Source organism: Rhinolophus sinicus, chromosome 14, assembly GCF_057876585.1.
Source record: "Rhinolophus sinicus isolate RSI-liver-muscle chromosome 14, RSI-T2T, whole genome shotgun sequence".
In the NCBI taxonomy this organism is placed as follows: domain Eukaryota; kingdom Metazoa; phylum Chordata; class Mammalia; order Chiroptera; family Rhinolophidae; genus Rhinolophus; species Rhinolophus sinicus.
The window spans coordinates 5,916,082-5,940,339 of NC_142514.1; the positions used below are offsets into that span (position 1 = coordinate 5,916,082).

General features: G+C 49.5%; 1 protein-coding gene across 1 annotated transcript; it reads right to left on the minus strand.

Annotated features, from left to right (window-relative positions):
• Positions 1-2,090: 2,090 nt before the first annotated feature.
• On the minus strand, positions 2,091-22,666 carry SLC2A7 (solute carrier family 2 member 7). The gene is made up of 12 exons (XM_019746667.3): positions 22,637-22,666; positions 20,789-20,887; positions 19,239-19,399; positions 16,921-17,045; positions 15,852-16,004; positions 14,120-14,245; positions 13,486-13,673; positions 11,921-12,031; positions 9,700-9,801; positions 7,193-7,268; positions 5,470-5,597; positions 2,091-4,855 (listed from the first exon to the last, which is right to left on the minus strand). The coding sequence occupies exons 1-12, from the start codon at positions 22,664-22,666 to the stop codon at positions 4,634-4,636; spliced, it is 1,521 nt and encodes a 506-aa protein (XP_019602226.2). The 3' UTR covers positions 2,091-4,633.
• Positions 22,667-24,258: the final 1,592 nt, after the last annotated feature.

The following is a 24,258-nucleotide window of genomic DNA, read 5'->3' on the forward strand; positions in this document are numbered from 1 at the left end:
AGAATAACGTTTGTGGCATGAAGCTGCCACAGTGATGGCTAACACAGAGTAGGCAGTACTTCACGCTGGCCACTGTGCCAAGTGCTTCGCAAGCTGCCTTAGTTTGCATTCCCCAGGAGCAGAGCCTGAGTCCAGGATTCCAGGGCAAGCAGTTCATTTGGAAAATGGAAGAAAATGCTGGTCTCAGAGTGGAGAAATGAGGCCAGGAAGAGAAAGCCACCAATATAGGGTGTGATGGAGCCAGCTACCAACAGGCACCTGTGGTTTTATCACCAAAAGTTACACTAGGAAACGTGCAGAACACACACAGACTGACCCCACGGGAGGCAGGGGGGCCAGGGAACCAGGACATCTACACACCAACTCCACCAGCCGGTGGTGCAGGGCAGCTGCAGGGCGGCCACTCCCCAGCCCTTCTGGCTCCGAAATGCCTTCAGGTAAAGGGAGGGAGGGCAGACACGGACATACAAAGTCTGCCATTGCTCAGGGAAGGGAGTTTGCCCCACATACATTGACACGTTTAATCCTCTCAACAATCCTGTGAGGTAGACAGGAATATTATTATTATCCTCTCTTCACAGATTGGAAAATGAGACAGAGAAGTAACTTACCAAAGGGCAGAGCCAGGATGCTCAGTCAGGCGGTCTGGCTCCAGAGTCCATGCTAAAATGGGCTGTGCTTGGAGGTGATGAACTGCCCGTCAGTGGAGGCATTCAAGCAGAGGCCTAATAACTGTAGGAATGTTCAACAAGGGATTCCTAATGGGACAGGGACTAAGAGACCGCTAAGGTTCTTTTCAGTTGAAATCCATGATCTTATGAAGAGGTGGGGAAGAATCGGAAAAACTGGTCCAGCAGCCAACCTAGGGGACTCTGACACCAGACGATGGAGGTGGGGGGCCCAAAAGAAATCTCTGCTGAGTGAGTTTTATAGTGGGCTCCTGGCCCCACACCTTAAGCAGTTTTCTCCCCCAGAACGAGGCCAGCTCCAGCCTGCACGCACCTCCTGGGCTCAGGGTTCTCATCTGCAAAATGATGGAGGTGAGGGGACCTGTCTAGAAGGTTCCTCCACTGCCAAAGTCCTGTGACTGTGGGTTCAGGCAAGGATATGGCGGCCAAGCCTGGGCCTCTAGAACAGTCCAGTCACTCCTGGTGTAGCAAAGAACAGCACAGTCTGAATCACAAAAAAGCCTGGATTGTGGCATCATTACGACATATTGAATGTTTCCTTCATTCAAGTGCACAGCATATGGCACATCAATTGTTAATCAAGTATCTAGAAGAAGAGGTCCCACTGGTCCTGCTTCAATAAATAACTAATTTTCAATTGCCAATATTTTCTTCCATGCATGAAAACTGAATTGCCACAGTTCTTTAGAAGTTAGCTTCTTTAGAGGGTTTTCCACTCACACCCACAAACTGTCCACCTTGGTACAGCAAATCCAAGTGTAGCTGTGAAATCCAAAGAGTGGGTGTGGCCTGAGAGAATTCCCGGGTGTGTCACCCTGAGACTTTGGCTCACACCCTTCCTTCCCAGGAACCTTGACCTGGGCTACCTCCCTTATCTGTGGAGTCACGTCTTTGCAGCACCTGAGCTTGGGCATAAAGAGTTTTAGTGAGTCCGTGCAAGCCAAGCAAAGTACAAAGAGCTACTATGCATTCTTGAAGAAGACACGAGACAGGACCATGTGGAGTGACTCAGTCTCAACCCCAAACCTCAGAACAACACTGACGAGGCCACGCAGGGAGAGGCTGCAGCTGTTACAACTTGGAGCCACAGGCCACCTGACCACAAATTAAACCCAGTCAATAAGCATTTATTGAGTACCTGCTGGAAGTGCTGACCAGGCACTAGTACCGTCAAGAACTTTGATCAAAGGCTGTACCACCTCCGTGCGGCTGACGACGGGACTGCTGTTCCCGTGCAACTGACAAGGGAAGATATCCCAAGAAATTCAGGGACTTGCTTTAAGGGCATCACGTCTATGGCAAAGTGGGGACTAGACTCCAGGCCTCCTGCTTCTCGAGGTCACACCACTCCCCACCACATGCACAACCACCAGAGACAGTGTGGTTTACTAATGTGATTTTTAAAAATACTTTTAATCAATCATTTCTTTTCTTATTTAAAATGTACAATTTGACGGTTTGACATATGTACACATCCATGATATTATCACCACGATGAAGATCATGAACATTTCCATAATTTCAAAAGTTTCCCCCACATAACCACTGGTCTGTTTTCTGTCACTATAGATTGGTCTGCATTTTCTACAATTTTATATAATTAAAATAATACAATATGCATTTGGGGGGGTCTGGCTTGTTTCATTGACCAGAGTTACTTTGAGACCCATGCACAGTGTGGCGTGCGGCAATGGCTTATATCTTTGCTGAGTAGTATTCTATCATGGGGCTATTCCCCAATCTGTTTATTCCTTCACCCAGGGATGCTGTGTCCAGCACTTGGCCATTACCAATAAACCTGCCATGAACATTTGTGTAGCAGGCTTTGTATGGACATGTGCTTTAATTTCTTTGGGTAAACACCTAGGAGTGGAATGCTGGATTATAAGGTAGATGTCTGGCTTTTTAAGAGACTGGCAAACGTTTTGAAAGTGTCTGTACCATTTTACATTCCTACCATCAGTGTGCATGAGTTCCAGTTTCTCCATATCCTGGCCAACACATGATGTAGTTAGTATTTTTAATTTCAGGCATTCTAATGGGTATGTCGTGGTATCTCACTGTGGTTTTAATTTGTATTTCCCTAATTATTAATAATGTTAGGCATCATTTCATGGGCTTATTTACAATCATATGTTTTCTTTGGTGAGGTATCTGTTCAAATCTTCTGCCTACTTTAAAACCTGAGTTGTTTGTTTTCTTTTTATTGAGTTCTGAGAGTTCTTTATATATTATACATTTATACTTCTGGATACAACTCTCTCTGAGATACATGATTTTCACATAGATGTGCCACATCTGGCACATCTGTGTCTGTGGCTTGTCTTTTCATTGGCATAACAGTGTATTCCAAATAGTAGAAGTTTTTAGTTTTGTCAAAGTCCAATTCATCAATATTTTCTTTTATGGATTTTGCTTTTGGTATTGTTTCTGTGTAACCCAAGCTCACAAATATTTATCTCCTATGTTCTATTCTGTAAGTTTTATAGTTTAAGGCTTTAATTTAGGCCTATGATCCATTTTGAGTTAATTTTTATACATGATGTGAGGTATAGATAAAAGTTCATTTTTTTCACATATGAATATAATTATCACAGCACGTTTGTTGGAAATACTATCTTGTCACCATTCAATTGCTTTTGTCAAAAAGCAGTTGTCTGTCTGTGTGGATTTATTTCTGGATTCTTTATTGTGTTCCATTGATCTGTCTGCTATGACATACTCTTTTGATAACTGTAGCTTTATCATGAGTCTTGACATTAGGTCATATTAGTCCTCCAACTTCATCTTTCTCAAAGTTGTTTTGGTTAAGTTCTTTGCATTTCCATATAAACTGTAGAATCAGCTTGTCAATTTCTACTCTCCCCACCCCCAAAAAAAATCCTGCTGGAATTTTGATTGTAATTGTGTTGAATCTATAGATAAATTTGGGGAGGATTAAGCCGACCTTGCTTTCCTAGAATAAACCCCATTTAGTCAAGATATATTATTATCCTTATAACATATCATTGTATTCTATTTGCTAAGATTTGGTCAATAACTTTTGTATCTATGTTCATCAGGGGTATTGGTCTGCAGTTTTCTTGTAAGGTCTTTAGTTTGGTTTTGGAATCAGAATAATGGTGGCTTCATAGAATGAGTTGAGAAATACTCCTTCCTCTTTCATTTCCTGGAAGAATTTGTGTCAAATTGGTATTATTTCTTCCTTAAATGTTTGGTAGAATTCACCAGTGAATCCATTTGAGCCTGAAGTTTTCTATGTGGGAAGTTTTTCAACTACAAGTTCAATTTCTTTATTTGATATAGGGCTATACAGGTTATGTATTTCTTAGTGAGTGAGCTTTGGCACTTTAGCTCTTTCGATACAGGGCTCTCCTGTTTCCAAGCAGATATCAACTGACCAACCCAGAGAGAGTATTTTTCTAAACAATCCCAAGATCATTCTTACCTCTCTTGCCCAACTGGCCTTGTAGGCTGTGACGCTGACCAGGGTATATGCAGCCACAGAGTGAGAGAAGGCGTGACCCCTACCCCAGGAAGGCAGTGGGATCCAGGGCTTTGGCCTCTAGTTCCTTTGATTCTCAAACCAACACATTGACCGGGATCTTGGCCTCCATACCAATCGCTGAACTTGAAAAGTTTTACTTTATAAAAGTGTGTCCATACGTCATTCGAGTTTTGGAGCCAATGTAGTCACAGAATCGAGTCTTGCCAATCAATGCTCATGTACATGTACATCCTCCTGCATCACTGCTCCCAGGGGTTAGCGCTGGAAGCTAACCACATCTCAACCAAATCAGGGACTAAACTTTCCAAAGTCTCCCAGTTGCCACTGGGGGGCACAAAAATCTCACAGCTGTGACTCCCCCTCAAGGCTTAGGGCAGGAAGTCCCCTTTCTCAGAGAAGGAAGCCTTGATGTGGTATTGGGGGACATGCTGAGCCATTAAAAGGAAGTTTCCATGGCAGGCACAGAGGGTATCTGAGACCCAACATCTGTGATTTCTTCTTTCTTCTCTAGAATCTCAACTCTGTTTCTCTTGGCAAAAATTTGGTTTATCTCCACAAATGTTTTGCCCTTGGTCTCAGGAATCACCACATAGATGTAAACAGCAGTGAGGAGGCAGATTCCAGCAAAGATGATGAAACTGTAGGCCCCAATGGCCTCCTAGGCCACAAGACAAAAATACAGGAGGGAAGGGAGGACAAAGAAATGACAGGGACAGTTCTGGGGGGGGGGGCTTTGTGAGTCATGAAGGAGTTTCTGGGTGGCCAGTTTTAGTTTCACTTCTGGAAGAGTGAAATAGTTAGAAAATTGGGTCCTGTCCTCATATCAAAAATGATTACTTAGCCTTTTCACAAGAGCGATGTTATATCCTCTGGCCTTGAGGCATGGAGAACGTGGAGTTGATGTCCACACCTCCAGAAGCAGAGGAAGGGGGCAGCAGCAAGCGGATTTGCTCCCTCTCTCTGGCTTCAGCTTGTTTTTTATTGCCTTTGAACTTGGCAGACCAGAGCCCTTCACGATTTGAATGAGAGCTGCTCTCAGTACGTGGGAAACTGTCATACTCAGAGTTTGACGGAGGTGGTGCCATGTGTTTCATGGACCTTGAATGTGTCTGCCAGCCACCCCTTGTCGAATTAGCTGATGTTCTTAGTGAGCTGGGCAGGAACCACTGCTTATTTCCTGGAGCCCCTCCTGCCTTGAGGGTGTGCAGGGTGGAATAGGGAATGGGGCAAGGGGCCGCCCACCCCTGCTTCCCTCCGGACGTCCCCACTCACCTGAATGGAAGGGAACACAAAGCCCACGATGAAGTTGGTGAGCCAGTGCACTGCCCCGTCCACCATGAAGGCGGCTGGCCGGGAGGATTGCAGGAAGATCTCAGTCCTCACCACGGAGGGGACGGGACCTCGAGGGCAGAAAGCACAGGATGAATGGAGTGGAGAGGGGATCGGAGGCCCCTGCCCCCAACCCCAGACCCTTCTGAGCACAGCCTGGCCAACGAAAGAAGCCAGAGCACCAGTTTCCTCTCCCCTCTGGCTCCTCCTGGGTTCACCCACAGCTGCGTGGTGCAGGGTGGGGACAACCTCCTTCCGAGGTTCACAAAGAATCCTTTCTTCCCTCGTGTGGGTGTCATTTTGAAAATCTCAGACAGTGAAAGGGAGCAGAGCTCAAATGAGCTTTTGGGCTTGGAAAGTGCTTCCCCCTTGTGGTAGGTCTGGGGAATGGCAAGTGCCTGCTGCGGGCGCCTTACCTTGGGTCTGTTTCTCAACCTTTTTCCTTAGGGAGACTTGTCTAAACTGTCTAAAGCCATTCCCACGCCCTGTCCCCGCCCCCAAGCATCATCACTCATACAGTTTTAATACCACAGATACACTGTGTATCTGTTTATGTACTGTATGTTTATCTATGACTTTACACATAAAAAGAATAAAATTCTCTCCCTCCCCCAGCCAACTTCTGACCCTTGGGGGTGACAGGGACCACGCTGAAAATGCTCAGTCTCAATAGATGGAGATGTAAAGGAATTCAAAGCCCCCGAATGAGCTGCCCTGGGAACATCAAATGTGAAACTCGTAGGATCCAGAGGGAGGGAGCCTTCTTCACCGTTGAGGGGAGTGTCCTATTCGCCCTGTCCTGCCTCCTTCCTCCCCTCTTGGGGACCCGGAGCAATGCAGTTCCTTAGGACCTGGCTCACATGTCACACAGTCCAGGATCTGATCCCCAATCTGCCAGCACATCTGATTACCCACGTTCTTCACTAAGGAGCCCGAGGCCTGGAAAAGCTCAGTGGCTTGCTCTGGTGACACAGGCAGTGAGGGACAGAGCCCTAGAACCCAGGTCTCCCACACACACGCCCGACCTCTTGTTCCTGGGCCCTCCTGCCTCCACATACAGGGCACATGCCGAAAAGCCCACCTAAATACCCTTAAACACCACTGTATGGCCTCGTTCACAGCTCTGTCCCCCATGCATGGCACAGCACAGGAAAGCCGGTATCTATCCCATCAGTGTGTGTTGAATGGATCAGTGCCTTTATTTTGGTACCGTAACTGGAGGTCAGGGGACCAAAGGCAATTGAGCATCGGGTGGGCTCTGGGCTTGGAGGCTAAAGCAAGCGTGTAGAGGGTTTGGATGGAAACCGAGGTGCCCACAGTGGGGACTGGCTGGTACGAGCTCCCTTTTTGCAGAAGCTCAGCTCTGAGGCTGGGCACCTCTGGGAGTCACAGGAGATTGGCGGGGCCCAGGTCTGGCTGTGGCACTGGCTGGCACTTAGTAAATGTTTGTTGATTGAGTGAATGTGACTTGCAATGGCCTTTGAGGAAAAGGCAAACTGAGCTTGGCCTTCAAGTGTGGGTGGGGTTTGTACCGGAACAGAGGAAAAGGTAAAGGGCACATCAGCACAGCACGAGTCAAGGGCATGAGATCATTTGACAACTATTTGTCCAGATACAACGTGCTGGGTAGGCCCTGGAGGGGGTGTCGGAGTGTGCACGTACTCACTGGGCCCGATGGAATGTCCTGCGATGTAGGTGAAGACACAGATGACGCCAAGATAAGACAGCTCCGGGACCCTGCTCTGTGGGGAGAGGCATGGTGTCTGTGCCTGACAAGGCCCGGCCTGGGACCGCTGAGACCTCAGGGCCAAGACTCCACGTGCAGATGGGTCCACCTGCAGTCCCGCCTTCCCGCCACAGGTAGGAGCCACACCTGGATTTGAGCACCTACGTGGGCTTCAGGGGCGCTATGGACAAGAGCGCCAGGAAGATGAGAAGAGGGAGTGACATCCTGTTGTAGTTGACAGGCTTCCACAAGCCTTTTCTAGTTGAGAGTAATGTGACAGGAAGTGCACCTCCTTTTTTTTTTTTTTTTTAATTTTCTACCCTTCACAATTATCAACCCACTTCATCTTCATGATGTCCCTCTGAGCGAGGATATTATCATTTCAATCCTACAAGTGTGGACTCAGTGTACAGAGAGCCTGAGCACAGACGATGAGGACGTCCAGTCCCTCAGGGGTCAAGCAACGGCCCAGTCAGACGATCGGCAGGGCTGGAGCTGGCACCCGGACGCTGCACCAGCTGAGAGAATCCCCCCAGAAGCCATGGAACCAGGAGGGCTGCCAGGCCGTCTCTGCCCCCTACAGCCAGGGCAACGGCCGGCGCAAAACCAGGTACAGACTTAAACTAACTGGGCGTGGAACTGTTTCACTGCAGTTATGAGAAGGGCTACGAAGGAGTAGGTGGCACAGCGCTGCCGTGAGGTGGGCCAGGAACACCTCTCTCCATGAATTGTCCAATGAAAAATGACAGGGGAGAGGGACAGCCTCCAGAACACAGGATGACATGTGGTGAAGAGCCAGCTGAGGCTTCTGAGCAGAAGACGGACAATTTCTGATTCACGTTTCAAGAAAGACAGCTGTGGGTGGCGGGGCAGAAGCAGGCGGGCAGCTTGGGGTCCACTTCCAAACTTGACACAAGGGAGGGATGGCTGAGGCTGGAGGGGCCGTCCTGGACATGGTGCCATGTGGACATGGTGCCACGTGGGTATGTGTTCAGGCAGAGCCGATAGGACTGGCTGATCGGTTGGATAGAGGCAGTAAGACAAAAAGGGTTGCCGGAGACACCACCAAGGTTTCCCAGACGTAACTGGCAATTCTCTCCGTGGATAATGTCTAGTTCTATTTACTTGTTTTCACTTGCCTAAAGTCCCTAAAGTTTCTGCTAAACACTTAGATGAGTTTTAAAGTAAAAAAAATTAAGATCTTTAAAAAGGAAACTTTAATTAAACCAAGACAGGACTGTCACTAGTATTTTCCTCCCAGCCCTGTCCTTTGCTCCCCGCCAGCCCTGTCCCCAACAGGCTCCTGGGTGATTCCCTGAACATGGCCAGTTGTCTACCTGATGGTCTTTGCTCTCAGCCAGGAATTAAGAGGAAGTCATTACAGAAAGGACAGCTTGGAGAAGAAGGAAGACACTGTCTCTGAATTGCAAAATAACCTCTCTGCAGCTTCTCATCTTCACGTATGATTGCGGTTCCAAATATACAGTTTTAATTGAAAAGGGTTTCTGTCTGCGGGCGCAGTTACCACAAAAACAATGGCAAAGAAGTAAGGGAGGACGTACAAGACGCTGGTGTCTTCAGAACAGTTCATGTTATGGCCATCCTATGTATTTTCAAAATGTTCGTAGAACACAGGTAATAAATATAGGCTGAGAAAAATTACAAATTAAAATGATATATTTCTTGTCTGGGGAGAAAACAAGAAAGATTGTGTTCCAATCTTACTCTGACCCGATCTCCAATTACTTTATATCCTCTCATATGACTGTTTATTTTCCCACTTCATTCTGATCAGGTCTCCAAGATATTTCTAATATTAGAGACCGACATACATGCTGACATGAAGTCAGGTTTCAAGATGAGAGCGCCGCCTCCTTTTGCAACCTGGGGCATTATTTTTACGACACATTTATAAATCAAACCATGCTTACTTGCAGGGACAACTTGTGTTGTCCCTGCTCTAGTTAAGGCGATTTCCCTTTCTCCTATCACATACAAACACGTATGGTCCATGGTTATTACTTATCCTAACGCGAGTTTATTCTGTCGTCCACACCAACTTGGTTCCCATCTACTTCTACTTCTTGAATGGCATGACTTCTGATCTCCCTTCTCTTATATCCACTCTCGCTCATCATTGGTGGGTATTTTCTAGTGCATTTACATATTGAAATACCTATTTTGTTGTCAATTCTTCTTGTTTCTCCTTTACGTTATGGTTAGAGCATTCTATTTAGTTACTTAATCTGCATGACTGCGGGTCGGTGAGGGCCCTGTAGGACCAGGCATTACAAAGTACTTGCCGTGTAGGGGGTGTGGAGTTAGACGCGGCTGAGAACCAGCCTGGTCGCTTGGTGCTGGTTCTGTTACAGCGGCCTCCCACACGCCTGCAGGCTTGGGTCCCGCTCCCCTTCCCTGCGTGATGGGGCAGGGAAATTAATTCAGACCTGGAAGAGGAGCGCCATCATCAGGGTGAGGCAGGCCAAACCGCAGATGCCGTAGCCGACCAGCAGGAGGCGCCGTCTCCCCAGCCACTCAACAGTGAAAGCCTGGAGGAGAAGGGAAGAAGCTGAAGGGCTTGATGGCACTGGGGACGCCCCGAATTCTTGGACCTGGTGCCGCCATCCCCTCCTCCGGTCCCTCCCTAAGGGCCCCCTCTTACCTCTGCTGCCTACTACATGGAACATAGGCTGCTTATCTCGACGTGAGTTTGAGTTCACGCCATCAGACTATACCACGGCCCTTCCTTGTTTGTCTCAGGCACCAGCAGAGCCCTGGATCTCCACAACCTGCACACCTCAACCCCACCCCACTGTCATGACCACACTTCCTAGTTTCTGTATTTGATGCTTTGACATCTTGGGGCCCCGCTGACCTCTGGAGGGACTACCGTGGTTAGCCAATTTCTAGACGCAGTAAACAAATCACCCTGAGCGTGCCTTTCATATGAAACCAACCCATCCAGAGCCCGCACCCCAACCACCTCCTCTCTGGGCTCTCACGCTCAGGGCCACTGCCCGCTACCCTAATCACCCAGGGCAGGTACCAGACAACCGGGGCGGCCTCCGTGCCCCAGAGCCAGCCGAAACCATTCAAACTGGCCAGTCCTAAGCCTGCTCACCTGTCTTCCTGTTCCCACGGAAACCACAGGAAAGGCCTTTGTGCACCGCCCCCCCACCCCCCCCACCCCGTCCCTGGTGCTTCTCCAAGTGGCCCTGTGTCACGTGGCCTGCCCCTCTCTCCCTCCTCTCACAATTTGGAACTGTGAGTGACAACCTATCTTTTTAATGGCAAACATCTGATATGTTGGCTTCATCATACCTGAATAATAATAAAACCTACGTTTTATTTTATTTATTTATTTTATTTATTTATTTATTTATTTAGTAAAAACCTACATTTTAAAATAGCCCCCTCCCACCACCTGCTGCTCCAATTCAGGCAATGGCCACCCAGAATCTGGTCTCACATCGTGAGGGTCCCCCTCACCCCACACACTTCCTTTTCCACTTCCCGGACATGCACCTTTTTCTTAGCCTGTACCTTCTCGAATATTCCACACAGAAGCCATGCTCCTTCTGGCCGGCATTCCTTCCTTTCCTCTGGTTCTGACACCATTTCCAGTTCTACTCCATCCCTACACCAGCGTCAACCACAGGGCCACACTGAGGGCCAACTCAGTACCAGACCTTCCACAATCACTTTACGCACGTCACTTCCGTTTCTGCCAACAAGCCTACAGATGGGATTATCACTGCCCTCCAGTGAGGCCTGGCAGGAGCAACCCCAGCCCTACACACACAACTTAGAGCAGTAAGGCCACCTTCCATGCCTGGTGCCCCATCCCCTTCCGGTCCCCAGGCAGAGAGGAGGCTCCCCTGTCTTTCTGGCTGGGGTTCTCCAGGTAAGATGACGAGGAAGAGGGGCCTACCTAGAGTAGAAGGGTTCTGAGGATGGAGGATGGATCTGCCCTAGAGGAAGAGGGGAGGGGCTAAGGGAATGAGCAGGAGGGAGGGTGGAGAATGGGGTTTGGGGCCTCGCTCCTGCCCCCAATCCTCCCATCACTCTCTCCTGCTGTTCCCCTTCATGTCTCCCTCCCACCCTGCTAAACCCTCTGAAAGTTGATTGGCCTTAAATTGGCTCTGGGGAAAATACAAATAAGTAATAAAAAGCTTTCTAAAACACCTTTACCCTCACAAGTAACTCAAGAAGTAGGAATCAAAAAAATGTAAGACAACCACTGAAAAAGTTCTGGAGAAAAGAATGTCATGGTCACCTGACTTTGTACATGAGCAGACATACTTTTTGGATTCACTTTTTTAACAGCATATGCAAGAAGGCGTAAGTGGTTCAGATTTTAAATATAAAACTATGTAGTAACAGTTTTACACCAACAATAAATAACACCTACATCAGCATAATGGGTATTGCAATCACCGTCACCATTCTGCAAAGGAAGAAACTTGGCTTTGAAGGTATTAAGTAGCCAGGTCAAGGTCACACAGTGGTAAGTATGTGCACGTCCCGAAGCCCATGTCCCTGAGGTGATCCAGGACCTGTGCCCCCAGTGCCTCTCAGTGGACTCTGTGGGGCGCCTGTCTGCCTGCAGGGCACCTGCTTAGGACCTCCCCTCCCACCCCAGGGGAAAGGACGTTCCAGGTCACTCACCGAGATGACGGTCATCACAATGTTGACCACGCCAGCACCCACGGTGACGTACTGGGAGTGAGCAGCCTCGACGCCAGCGGATGTGTAGATCGTGTCTGCGTAGTAGTTTATCTAATACAGAAGCACAGGGCCTGTGAGGACAGGCTTACTTTTCCTGCTGCCACAACAAACAGTCTTGACATCCCAGGGAACCTCCCTTTGACAGGAAGATGGCAGTTGGTAGTGGGACAAAAGAGCTGTGACCTGGAGTCAGGAGACCTGGGATGGAGCCTGGCTCTGCCCGGCACCCCAGTTATACAGGTCCTCCCCTCCCTGAGACTCAGGTTCTGCGCCTATTATATGGGAGCTAGACTAGACGACTCTAAGACTTTTCCCTCCATCGCTTAGTTAGTCCACTATCTCAGCCTCCACAGAATAACACCTTGCCCTATATTCTGGGCCAAGCGAATCCCAAGCTCAGCTTCTCTCCCAGCCCAGGGCCCAGGACACACAGCCCTTCCGAAAGCCACACATGCTGTTGCCCACTCAGCGGCTCCTGCCAGGGGCTGTCTACCACTCCCAACATCACTTGTTAAACGTTCACGAGGCCCTGAAGGCCTGATGCCACCTCTTCCTGACACTTTACTTGTGTACCAACTGGATTACCCACCCAATCACAGACATTTATGGAAGCAACCCCCGGACTCCCCACATGTGTTTTTCAGATCTCCACCCTTCCCTCCACACCACCCATAGCTCCAGTTACAGTCAAAGAACCATGTTCACAGAAAGCGATGCCACCAACGGTCGCAGATAAGTGAGTCCAAGGTGGCTCGTGATCCAAACTGTGTTCACTAACCACCTCCCGTGGGAACCTGAAATTGGTTCTAGAAGGTCTCCAGCTCATCTCAGCCAGCTAGTCTCTTGAAGAGAGGTGAAAGGACTATCGGCAGGGGACATTTTCTCTTGGGGACTGGGAAGCAAAGAAAAGGTTCTGTAGCAAGAGAAAAGTGAGGCTGGCATGAGAGAGAAGTAGAGTGGAGAGACAGAGAGAATTTCCCTGGTTCCCTCAAGACATTCAGTCCTCGCTTCTGGGCTGCTCCTAATGGATGCCCAGCTGCGTCCCTGGCCTTCCGCTGCTTGAGCTGCTTCTGTAAATTAAGTCTGGTTCTGCTTGAGCCTTTTCCAGGGATGCCTTGCTCCTTGCAACAATAACATCCTGTGCAATAGGGTGCAATTACCTGGCGGCCATGTATTTAGGACTCTGGCTTATCCCAGCTACTGAGGAGTGAGCTACAGCCACTGGTTTTTCATTCTCATTCCTCCTGGATACAGAACTCAGCTTTGCACACTTGGAACTTTGGAACAATATGCACACTACAGTACTCATGTGCATACTATTCTTGATAATTTAGTAAATGTTTGTTGGGTCTAATAAAATCAAGTGGCTTTCAAGAGGACCGGAAGTTCTGTGAGAGAACGTTGCTTGGATACCGCAGTAGCCCCACTGCAGGGCTAATCACCCCTCCTTGGGACCTCCTGCCGACTGCTGGGCACACTGGCCAGCCCCTCACGGCCCGACGTACCGCGTTGACCCCGGAAAGCTGCTGGCCGGCCATGAGCACAATGATGGAGATGAGCTGCCATCGCAGAGGCTGGAAGGTGAAGAGGTTGAGCACGGACAGGCGGCCCTCAGCCTTCTCGGCCTCCGCCTCCACACGCATTTCCTCCATCTCGTCATCCACATCAGCCCAGCCTCTCAGTTTCCTCAGAGCTGCAGGGAGCAGAGCGGCCTCATCTCATTGCTGATGGCACTTACACATGGCTTAGGGTAGCCGGGGGCAGCTCCCCACAAGCTTGGCCCACCTCTGGCCACAGGCTGTTCTCCCAGTGTGGAATGCTCACTGACCCCAACTAGGTCCCTAACATTGGGATGGTGTCCCCAACCACAACCACACCCACCCTGGTCAAGCTCGTAACTTTCAACACCCATCAGCCATGATGTTGACCGTGACCTTGTCTGCCTTCTCTGCTGGACCACACCGCAGAGCTTCACCACCACAGTTCTACTCTCTCCCATCTGCACCTGCGTCTCCGAGCGCTTCTCCCCATCCCGTCACCTGCCCGCTCTCTGCTTTGAGACGTTTGGGCAGGTGTGGGAGGTGGCAGGGAAGACAGAGGGTGAGAGGGTCTTGACAGAGCAGCCTGTATCTCCGGTACCTTGCCGAGCTGTGTTTTCATCTCTTTTCTGAATCAGCGTGTAACGTGGGCTCTCAGGGAAGAAAGGCAGAGAGAGCAGCTGTAGCAGCGCAGGGACCCCCGTGAGTGCCAAGAGCACAGGCCAGCCTGGAACAAACCGACACCAAGAACTGACTGCCAGGGATCCCTGGGGGCTATGGGCACGCTCCAGCTGACCTTCCCCATGTCCCAACAGTCTCCTCTTACAAGGTCACTTCCCATGGCTTTCTAGCCCTCGGTGAGAGCCAAGGACAGCAGGGATCTAGTCCTTGCCAAGATGTGGCTGCCCAGGACCCAACCACACAGGGTTTCCACATTTTAAAATGGAGAAAATAATTACAATTTTAAAACGATATGTTATCAGTTCCTTTTGCGGGAAGAGCACTGCTTTTCTTAGGAACAGTATATGATTTAAAAGTGTGAGCCCTAGAGAAAATGAAGCCATGTCTTGTTGCTAATTTTATGGCTACGAATGACATCTCTCCCTCACTAGAGGCTGGGTAGGGGGCGGGGGTGTACCCAGCACAGCGGCTGTGGAAGCTCCTTCGGGAAGGATCGGGTTAAGCAGGACATACTGAGTCAGCTAACCCCTGCCAGCTGTGATGGGAATTGGATGATTGATTTACCCCCTCTACACTTGTTGTGTCATCAGTAAAGATGATGATATGATGGTGATAATAACAAAGCGCCACACCCAGTGTGGTGAGGGCTGGAAGAGAGAGCACACGCGAGGCATCAGTGCCAGGTGGCTCTGGGCAGCAGCCAGCCAGCATGCCTTCATTCAGGTCCCCTTCCATGATTAGAGCGCGTAACGTTCAACTACACTGGGGCAGTCTGGGAATCGTTAGAACTAATGACCTTTCATTGAGCACCTACTGGGTTCCAAGTCCCTTCATCGTACTTTGGGGACAAAGACATAAATCCACCCACTAAGGAATTTGTGTCATTTGAAAACGTTTATGAAAAAACAAAAGCAAACCCCACTGCACTCACTTCCCCCAGTGACTGTTTCACCCCTTCTCCTCTCTCCTAAACATCCACCCTCACCCCTTCCCCCACCCTCACCCCCACCCCCCCCAACTCTCCCCCACCCGCCCCGCCCGCTCTCTAGCAATGGGCTTGCCTCCTATTTCATTGAGAAAATAGAAGCAACCAGAAGAAAACGTCTACAAGCGCCATACCCAGCCGGTAACAGCTGTGCTGTGTGCTGCCTGACGGCCCTGTCCATGTCCTGGCTACTGGCTCATTCCCAGAGCCGCCATATACTCTGTTATTTCTCCCAGCTGACAGAAAACCTCTCCTCTCCAGCCCACTCCCCCTTCCAGCTACCACCCAACTTCTCTCCTTCCCTTTATATTAGGTTGGTGCAAAGGTAATTGTGGTTTTCGCAGTTATTTGTAACCTTTTAAACCGCAATTATTTTTGCACCAACCTAATAGTCAGACTCCCAAGAGTTGTGTACGTCTCTTGTCTCCTAGTCTCCTTCTATTCCCAAGCTCAACTTGTCCCCATCACTCACCAAAACTGTCCTTCTCAAGGTCACCCATGTCACCAAACTGCACATTACTCAGCCCAAAGATCACCTCTGGAACTCAACGGACTTGCTCCGCCAGTGACATGGGCACAGCTGAGCGAATAGCTGGACCCAGCGCCTGCAGCCCCCATGTGCTCCCCACATACCCTCTTCCCTTTGACCTTGGGGTGCCACCAATACCTGTAGGATTGCCCAGGATGGCCTGCAGGCTGAAGATCTGCGCTAGGAAGATTCCCACGATGACAAAAACTTCAGTCATTGTCCCCAGGGTGCCCCTAAGGTTCTTGGGAGCCAACTCCCCCAGGTACATGGGAAGGGCACTGTAGGAGATGCCTGGGTCCAGCAAAACAAAAATCAGGAGAGTAGCAAAGAAATCCCAGCCTCCCGTGACCTGGGACCTGGGACCCTGAGACTTAATTCAGTTCCATCTCATGATCCCCGAGCTTCATGGTGTCAGAACTGCTGACAGGCAGCTTGCTCAGCCCCCACCTCCCTCCAGGGAGATGGAAATGGGCCATGTGGGCTGTTTAGTTTGCAATTAGGAGGAAACCCTTCCAGAATCCTCAAACTCTCAGGGGACGCTGGCAGGGTGTGAGGAGAATTTCCTCTCCGTCCTAGTTGTAGAGCTGGGGCCACCTGCCCTGGGTAGTGGGACTTAAAGACAACTCTCTGACTTACTTTCTGACTTTTCTAAGGCACAGATTACTTGTATCACTTTTTTTAAAATAGAAGAACCACTGCAGGTAAGAAATGGGGCTCTCCTGCTGACCAAGGCCCCAAATTCTGTATTCCTTTTCCTCGAAGCCCTCGTCTTCAGTGTACACTGCATGTCCTCCTCAGAAGACACCTTGTAAAGCCTTGTCACTTACTGATACTTCAAGGTAAAAGTGTGGTGTTTAAAACGTGTTTTTAATTAAATTTATTGGGGTAGTTACTGTTCAATAATATTATGTAAATATATAATATGACATCTGTATACTCCCTTGCGTGCTCACCACTCAAAAGTTACTAAAGATCCTTCCCTGAGAGGTTTTGTTAAATAATGGGGAGGGGAGAGAGAACATGAGGTTTGCGAGGGCCTGGAAACAGAGAGATAGGAGGATGCCCCAGGAGGGAAATGAGCCAGGCAGAACCAGGAAGACCCTCATCTCCCCTGCCCCAGCCTTGACCGGTGGTGCTGGGCCTCAGACCCTTTCCCGCTTGGTGAACCTGAGCGTGGGCTTGGGGCTTCAGCTGTCACTCCAGGTACCTGCACAGACTCCCACCACCACTCGTGAAAAGATGATCAGCTCAAAAGCCTTGGCCACTTTGCTGACTCCCATCAAGATGGCAGGGACGATGGCGAAGATGTTGTTGATCAGCAGGGTTCCCTTTCTGCAAGGACAGCAGAGCCCAGAGGGCAGGGGGCTGAGGCGGCAGAAGCTCTCCTGACACCAACTCCTATTCCCCAGGCAGCCATTACAAGGGCGGGAATATGCCTGAGAAGGTTGGTGGCCAGGAAGAACAGGAAAGCAAGGACCGACAGACAGAAGTCCCAGGTTGGGTGCGGTGTGGGGACATGCTAGCAATTGGAGCTGACTGAGAACAGCAGGGAAGGACAAAGAATGAGATGCCTCCGCAGGTAGGGAGCCTTCTGTCACTGGTGGTAGTCAAGCAGAGACCAGACTAGATGAAGATTGCCAGGGATGTTGAACAGGGGCTTCCACAACAGGGGGATACAGAGTCGGACTAGGTGATCTCTCAGATTCCTTCCAAGGCTGAAAACCCATGAGTCTATGAAGGAGAGGGAGGGGGTGTCCGAGAAACACAACTATGCTGTCTGTCCCCTGCCTGTCACTCACAATCTACCCCTCCCTTCCAGTCTATGCTCTGTGCCCCCCATGCTGGCTTCCATCAATGGCTCCCTTATCCCCCTCACCCTCTTTGGCTTGGGTTTTGCCAGAGGAGAAAACAGTGGGGAATCAGGAAGGAATGGGGTACCCCGGTTGTGGAGCAGCTGCTGGCTTCACCACTCTGATTTTCCCACACTCCGCTCAGCTTTGGGGACCATCAGACCCCTGAATGTCACTGTGTGCTGAACCAGGGGGTCGGGCTCTGATGACAGGAGTGGGGGTGGGATTAGGGGGTAGGGGGTCTTTAAAGAGAAACCCAGAAACCCCTCCTGAGGGGTAGCATAGAGTACTGTGAAAATTCTCTGCCAGGCAGCATTGGACTAACCAGATATGCAGACTGGCTTTCTCAGACCCCTTTTCTCTCCTGGGGCAGCTGTACCCCTGAGAGAGCTGCATCAGAGCCCAAACTCTGAGAGCAGGGGATCAGCCAGCCCTGAAGCCAGAGAGAACAAACTGTGCACCCGAGCCAGCCCTCCCCCAGCGCTTCCTGCTGACCAGGAAGCCATAGTTTAGCTCAGGGCTGTCTGGACCCCACTGGGACAAGGAGAGCTCTAATGCATCAGCCAGTCTCAGGGTTCTCATCTGCAAAATGATGGAGGTGAAGGAATCCATCGCAAAGGTTCCTCCACTGCCAAAGTCCTGTGACTGTTGGTTCAGGCAGGAAGTGGAGGCCAAGCCTGAGCTTCTAGAACAGTCCAGTCACTCCTGGTGTAGCAGAGAACAGCACAGTCTGAATCACAAAAAAGTCTGGATTATGGCATCATTACGACATATTGAATGTTTCCTTCATTCAAGTGCACAGCATATGGCACATCAATTGTTAATCAAGTATCTAGAAGAAGAGGTCCCACTGGTCCTGCTTCAATAAATAACTAATTTTCAATTGCCAATATTTTCTTCCATGCATGAAAACTGAATTGCCACAGTTCTTTAGAAGTTAGTTTCTTTAGAGGGTTTTCCACTCACACCCACAAACTGTCCACCTTGGTACAGCAAATCCAAGTGTAGCTGTGAAATCCAAAGAGTGGGTGTGGTCCGAGAGAATTCCCGGGTGTGTCACCCTGAGACTTTGGCTCACACCCTTCCTTCCCAGGAACCTTGACCTGGGCTACCTCCCTTATCTGTGGAGTCACGTCTTTGCAGCACCTGAGCTTGGGCATAAAGAGTGTTAGTGAGTCCGTGCAAGCCAAGCAAAGTACAAAGAGCTACTGTGCCTTCTCGAAGAAGACACGAGACAGGACCATGTGGAGTGACTCAGTCTCAACCCCAAACCTCAGAACAACACTGATGAGGCCACGCAGGGAGAGGCTGCAGCTGTTACAACTTGGAGCCACAGGCCACCTGACCACAAATTAAACCCAGTCAATAAGCATTTATTGAGTACCTGCTGGAAGTGCTGACCAGGCACTAGTACCGTCAAGAACTTTGATCAAAGGCTGTACCACCTCCGTGGGGTTGACGACGGGACTGCTGTTCCCGTGCAACTGACAAGGGAAGAAATCCCAAGAAATTCAGGGACTTGCTTTAAGGGTATCACGTCTATGGCAAAGTGGGGACTAGACTCCAGGCCTCCTGCTTTTCAAGGTCACACCACTCCCCACCACATGCACAACCACCAGAGACAGTGTGGTTTACTAATGTGATTTTAAATGAGAATAGCACACCTCCTGTTTACCTGCCGCATTTGTCAACCAGCAGGCCAACAATCAGTGACCCCAACAAGCCGCCCAGAGGAAACATGGATACGGTGCAAGACCACAGGAGAAGCATGACCTTCTCGTCCATGAATGTTCCATGCCGCTCGAAGTAGGTATCATTATAAAATGACTTCAAGACCTGGAAAACATTGCCCCATCAGCAGCCAAGAATACTGGGCGACTCATGAGAGATAATGAGGTAATATTCTCAGCTGCCTGTTGCCATTGTTCTGAAGGACGCTTCTGCCAATACCCCGAGGGTGTCACAATTGATTCTCTGTTGTTACCTGAGAATGAAAAAGCCTACTGTACGATGGGCGATGGGCGAGATGAGGAACCAGATTGCACAAAAAGGGGTTAAAAAAATTCACTTTGCAGGGTCTTATTCTGCAAGAGGCAACATAAATATTATTATTAATTGTATGACTTTGGACAAGTTATAGTACTGCTATAAGCCTTAGTTTCCTCATTGGTTATAGAAACAATATATACCTAATAGAGAATTGGTGGCCATTCAATGTGATATAGTGATGGTACATTGCTTAACCAAGAAAAGATGTCCCATCGATGGTAGTAATTATATCACTATATGCCATGAGCAACTACTGTAGTACCTCCTCTAAAGCAAATGCTGAATAAAGTATAGCTATAAACTGATGACACTGATTTTTAAAGTACAGCAGAACTTATATACCCAAGTGAATGGTAACAGACACTGGGTCCTGTCCTTGCCCTTTCAGGGACTTTCTCCCTGCGGTTGTCCCCTATCTGTCCTGCACCACTGGCCCTTCCCTCTTTATTGCATCCTTCCCCTTAGTATACAAACATGACTCCTGCCTTACAATAACGTAACATGATCCCCTCATCTCCCCTCACTAAGCTTCATATTTTGCTCCTTTGTGCAGCAAAATTCCTGCAAAAAGCAGTCTGTCCTCACCGTCATTCCTCAATCCCCCCCATTCTCCTTTGAACCCATTCCAGTCAAGCTTTTCCTCCAGCTCTCACCTCAGCTGCTCTTGTCAAGGGCACTCATGCCCTCCATGAGGTCAAAGCCAGTGGTCAGCTGTCAGTCCTCATCTTGACTTATCAGCAGAGGTGTCCCTGCCTCCTATCTTTTACTAGGCCTTGGGGACATTTCCCTCAGGTTCGTCCTCACCTACAGGGGCTCCTTCTCTTTTTCCTTTGCTTCCCCCAACCCCAACCCCAATCCCCAAATGCCCCAGCATTTAGTCCTTGACCCCATTCTCTCTGCTATCTGCAAGCGGCCCTCCCAGGGGAAGGGCAGTGGGATTAAGGCCCAAAGCAACTGGGCAGTGAAGCCAGGTTCCCCCCACCCCACTCTACCCCACTCCAGTGTCCCATTGAACCTGGAAAGGATGAAACTCCAGGGAGAAACAACCCTAGTCACCCCCTGGTCTCCAGAAGCGGGCATCCAGGGAGTGCTTGGGGGAGATGGCAGCTTCCGGAAGGAAGATGGCGGCCTCCACAGAGGAAAATGGCGGCAGCCTCCCAGTCACCTTGTACCTACCTTGTGTGGCGTGTTGACCACGGCGATGTTGTAGCCGTACTGGAAGGCCGAGCCAAAGGCTGCACTCAATGTCGCCAGTACTAGCGTGGGCTGGAGCCTCTGTAGAAGATGAGAGACTCTGGGGGGTGGAACTTAGGACTTCTGGAAGTGGGGTTGAGGCTGGGCCGGAAGTAGGGGACCCCAGGCTGTGCCCTGGGGAGGTGGAGGTCGTGGCAGGCTGGGGGCCTGCAGCCCAAGGCTGGGAGTGGGGCTCTCAGGGGTCTGAGACATGGGGACGGGGGTAGTGCACATGCATCGTTTCCCATTCCTCAACTGCATTCATTCCCTCCTTGCATATATATCTGAGCATCAAATGTGCCTGGCCCTGGATGAGGTGGGGGATGCTTCAGGAAAAGGTGCAGCATCGCACTGCCCTTGTAGAGCTTACATTCTAGTGAGGGTAGGTGGGGGAGGGAGGGGAGAACAAACAGATATGAGAATTCCAAATAACGATGATGCTATGAGGACACTAAAACAAGGTAACAGGAGGGAAAGAGGGGTTGTGTTCGGTAGGGTGGACAGAAAAGGCCTCTCTGAGGAGGTGCCTTGGAGCTGAGCCCTTAATGGATTAGGGGGAGCAGACTGTGAGCATCTGGGGAGGAGTGTTCCACATGGAGGGAGCAACAGAGACCCTGAAGTACACATGTGGGTTGTCTTTCATTCCAGGGCAGGGATCAGGAAAACCAAGGCAACTGTGCTTCCACGGCTACCACAGCACCCAGGGCAGCTCAGGGGAACTGGCCCCAGAGCCAGAGTCTGAGGAGGCGGTGGCAGAATTGGGGCAGGATCTGTGGCTGCCTGAATCGGTGCCTCCCAGGACTCAGCCTTTCCTGGGTGGGGTGGGCATCTCCCTCTATTCAGGTGAGAAACTAGCTGGTCTAGAGGCAGGGTCACTGGACCATCCTCCCACCATTCTGCTTGCCTGTTAACTGCACCCCTGACCAGCTGCCTGACTGCCAAAAGCCCTCAGCCCCGTACACCTGGGAACCAGAAGTGCAAGATGCAGGATTCAGGCACCTTCAGTGGCTGGGGAACAGGACGTGGGCAAAGGTTGGAGGGAGGTGACATCTCCAACGTCATCCAGTCTCCCACATTTCATTGGAGCTGGACTCAACCTCCCTCCCTCAACAATGATTTAGGAGAGATGGTGAAATGTATCTGCTTTAGGACATATGTTGAAAGTAGAGTCTACAAAATGTGCTACTGGATTGAAATGGGAATCCAGCTGGGTGAAGAGTAGTTTAAAAAATCATCTTATATTTATATAATTGTTACAGGTCTCAAGGTATTTTTACACATAGATTATTTCATTTCATAATAACAAGAGGCTGGGGAAGGTCACAGTGAGTCAAGGTCCAAGTTCTTCCTCTTGCCAGTTTTAAGACCCTAGGAAAGTCATTTCAATGGGTTTCTAGACTATAACACATATTGTCTGCTTCTCAGGATTCCTGCAGGTATCAAATGGTTGAAGAGTTTTGCAAATGTGAATAATGACTATTCTGAGATAGCACCTTATTAATAAATATCCAGTGAAAGACGGTAAGTTCCTATCATTCAGGACAGTAGAGCTACCACCACCATGATACTCCACACAGAATCTCGTACTGAGATTGTCAGAGAAGAGCTGTGTTGGTTGATGAAGCTGCCTCCCCCCTCACTGATCTCCCAGGGCTGGTGACACCCCAGGAAAGGCAGGGGCAGTGCTGTCCTCTCCTTGCCAGAAGCACTTCAAAAGCTTTCCCCTCCCGCCACAGAACCCTTTTCCCAATGGGAAAGGGACAGTGACAGTTTCTTAGACTCAGCACTTACCGCCTCCCTGGGTGGGGTGGGCGTCTCCATCCTGTTCAGGGGAGAAACAGGTGTGCTCCCAAGCGATACCCGGGTCCTGCTCAGTGCCGACTGCTTGCCCAGGACCAGCTGTTTCTCTCCTCGGCCTGTGTGGTTTTATTACCCTCTGGCCTCTGGACCCTGCTGACTTTCCCCAGGAGCACATTTTCCTTGGATGTACTGATAAGATAAATTTCACACACAGCATGAATTTTGTCTTTGCATCTGCCAAGCCCCAAACCAGAACCTCCTCAATGGCACCAAGGAGGGGAAAAAACACTATCTGCCATTAGTCCCTAGAAATGAGGAGTCCTGGAAATCCAGTCAGGCCTGGTGGCCAGGATCTCGATGCTTCTCCCGTGTTCGTTCTCTGTGCCTCCTCTTACAAATTTGGAGTAATTGTCCATATTTGGGGAAAGAGCAAATGGAATACTTTTAAAGACATACAACGTAATTGTTTCTAATTACACTTACTGGTATTAAAGAAGTCAGTAAAATATTGAACACAGGTGCTCATTTCAGAATTCTCTCTATTAGCAAAAAATAAAGTAGGGAATGACTGAATAAATTACGACAGACCAACTGGTTGGAATGCCAGGCTGCCAGTTCAAAGGATAATTATGAAAATTACATAAGAATGTGGAAACATGTCATGAAGTTTATGGCAAATGGCCAAAGCCAAATACACTGGGTGCCTGGGTGAAAATGTGTCAGCGTGTGGAAAGTAGCATGATGGTACACCATAGGAATAAGAGAACTTGAGGTCCTTGTTTCTCCTAATGGTCTGCTCGTGACAATTTAGGTATTTTCTAAAGTACAATATGTTTTCTCTGCTGTGCCCTCATTTCTTCTGAAGCCTGGCTAGTAAACTGGTAGGAACGGCACGTGTCTTTTGTCCCCTGCTAGCTCTGTCACGTAAGAATGGGCCCTGGGCTGGGACACTGCCTGACCAAGACAGAAAGAGCCCTCACAGTCCATGCTGACCTTGTCACCTTGTGAGGAACTCTTTGTCTTGTTTCGGGCTCAGTGTGTGCTCCTGTGTGCTGCTTAAAGAGCATGTGGCAATGGCCCCCAGGCACACCCCAGCTTTCTGTATTTCAGACCCCATGAGTGAGGACTGAGGGTAGAGCCACACTGCCCTCCACCCCTACAGAGTGGGGGCGGGGGCAGGCACATTGTAAGAGGCTGGATCTTGTACACACTCTCTTTTCCTGCTATAGAGGTAGTTGCTGCACCACTTGTGCCCGGCGTGTGAACTATCTGTTCTCAGTGACCTTGAATCATGCACTAGTCTCTCCCTTAGATGGCACTTACCTGCCTTTTCACCTTGACTGCATGGCCTGGCCACCCAGTGAACAGTGAAATATTAACATTCATATTTCTACTAACAGTCTGTTCAAGGCAGCCTAGGCTTTCTCTATCATGCTCCTCAAAATTCTTCCAAGCTCTTCCCAATGCCCCATGCCAAAGCCATTTCCATAGTTTTAGGTATTTGTCATCACTTCCCCCAATCCCTAGTACCAAGTACCAAGGTCCCTATGAGTTTCCTGTGGCTGTGGTAACAAATTACAAAAACTCAGTGGCTTAAAACAACACGCATTTCT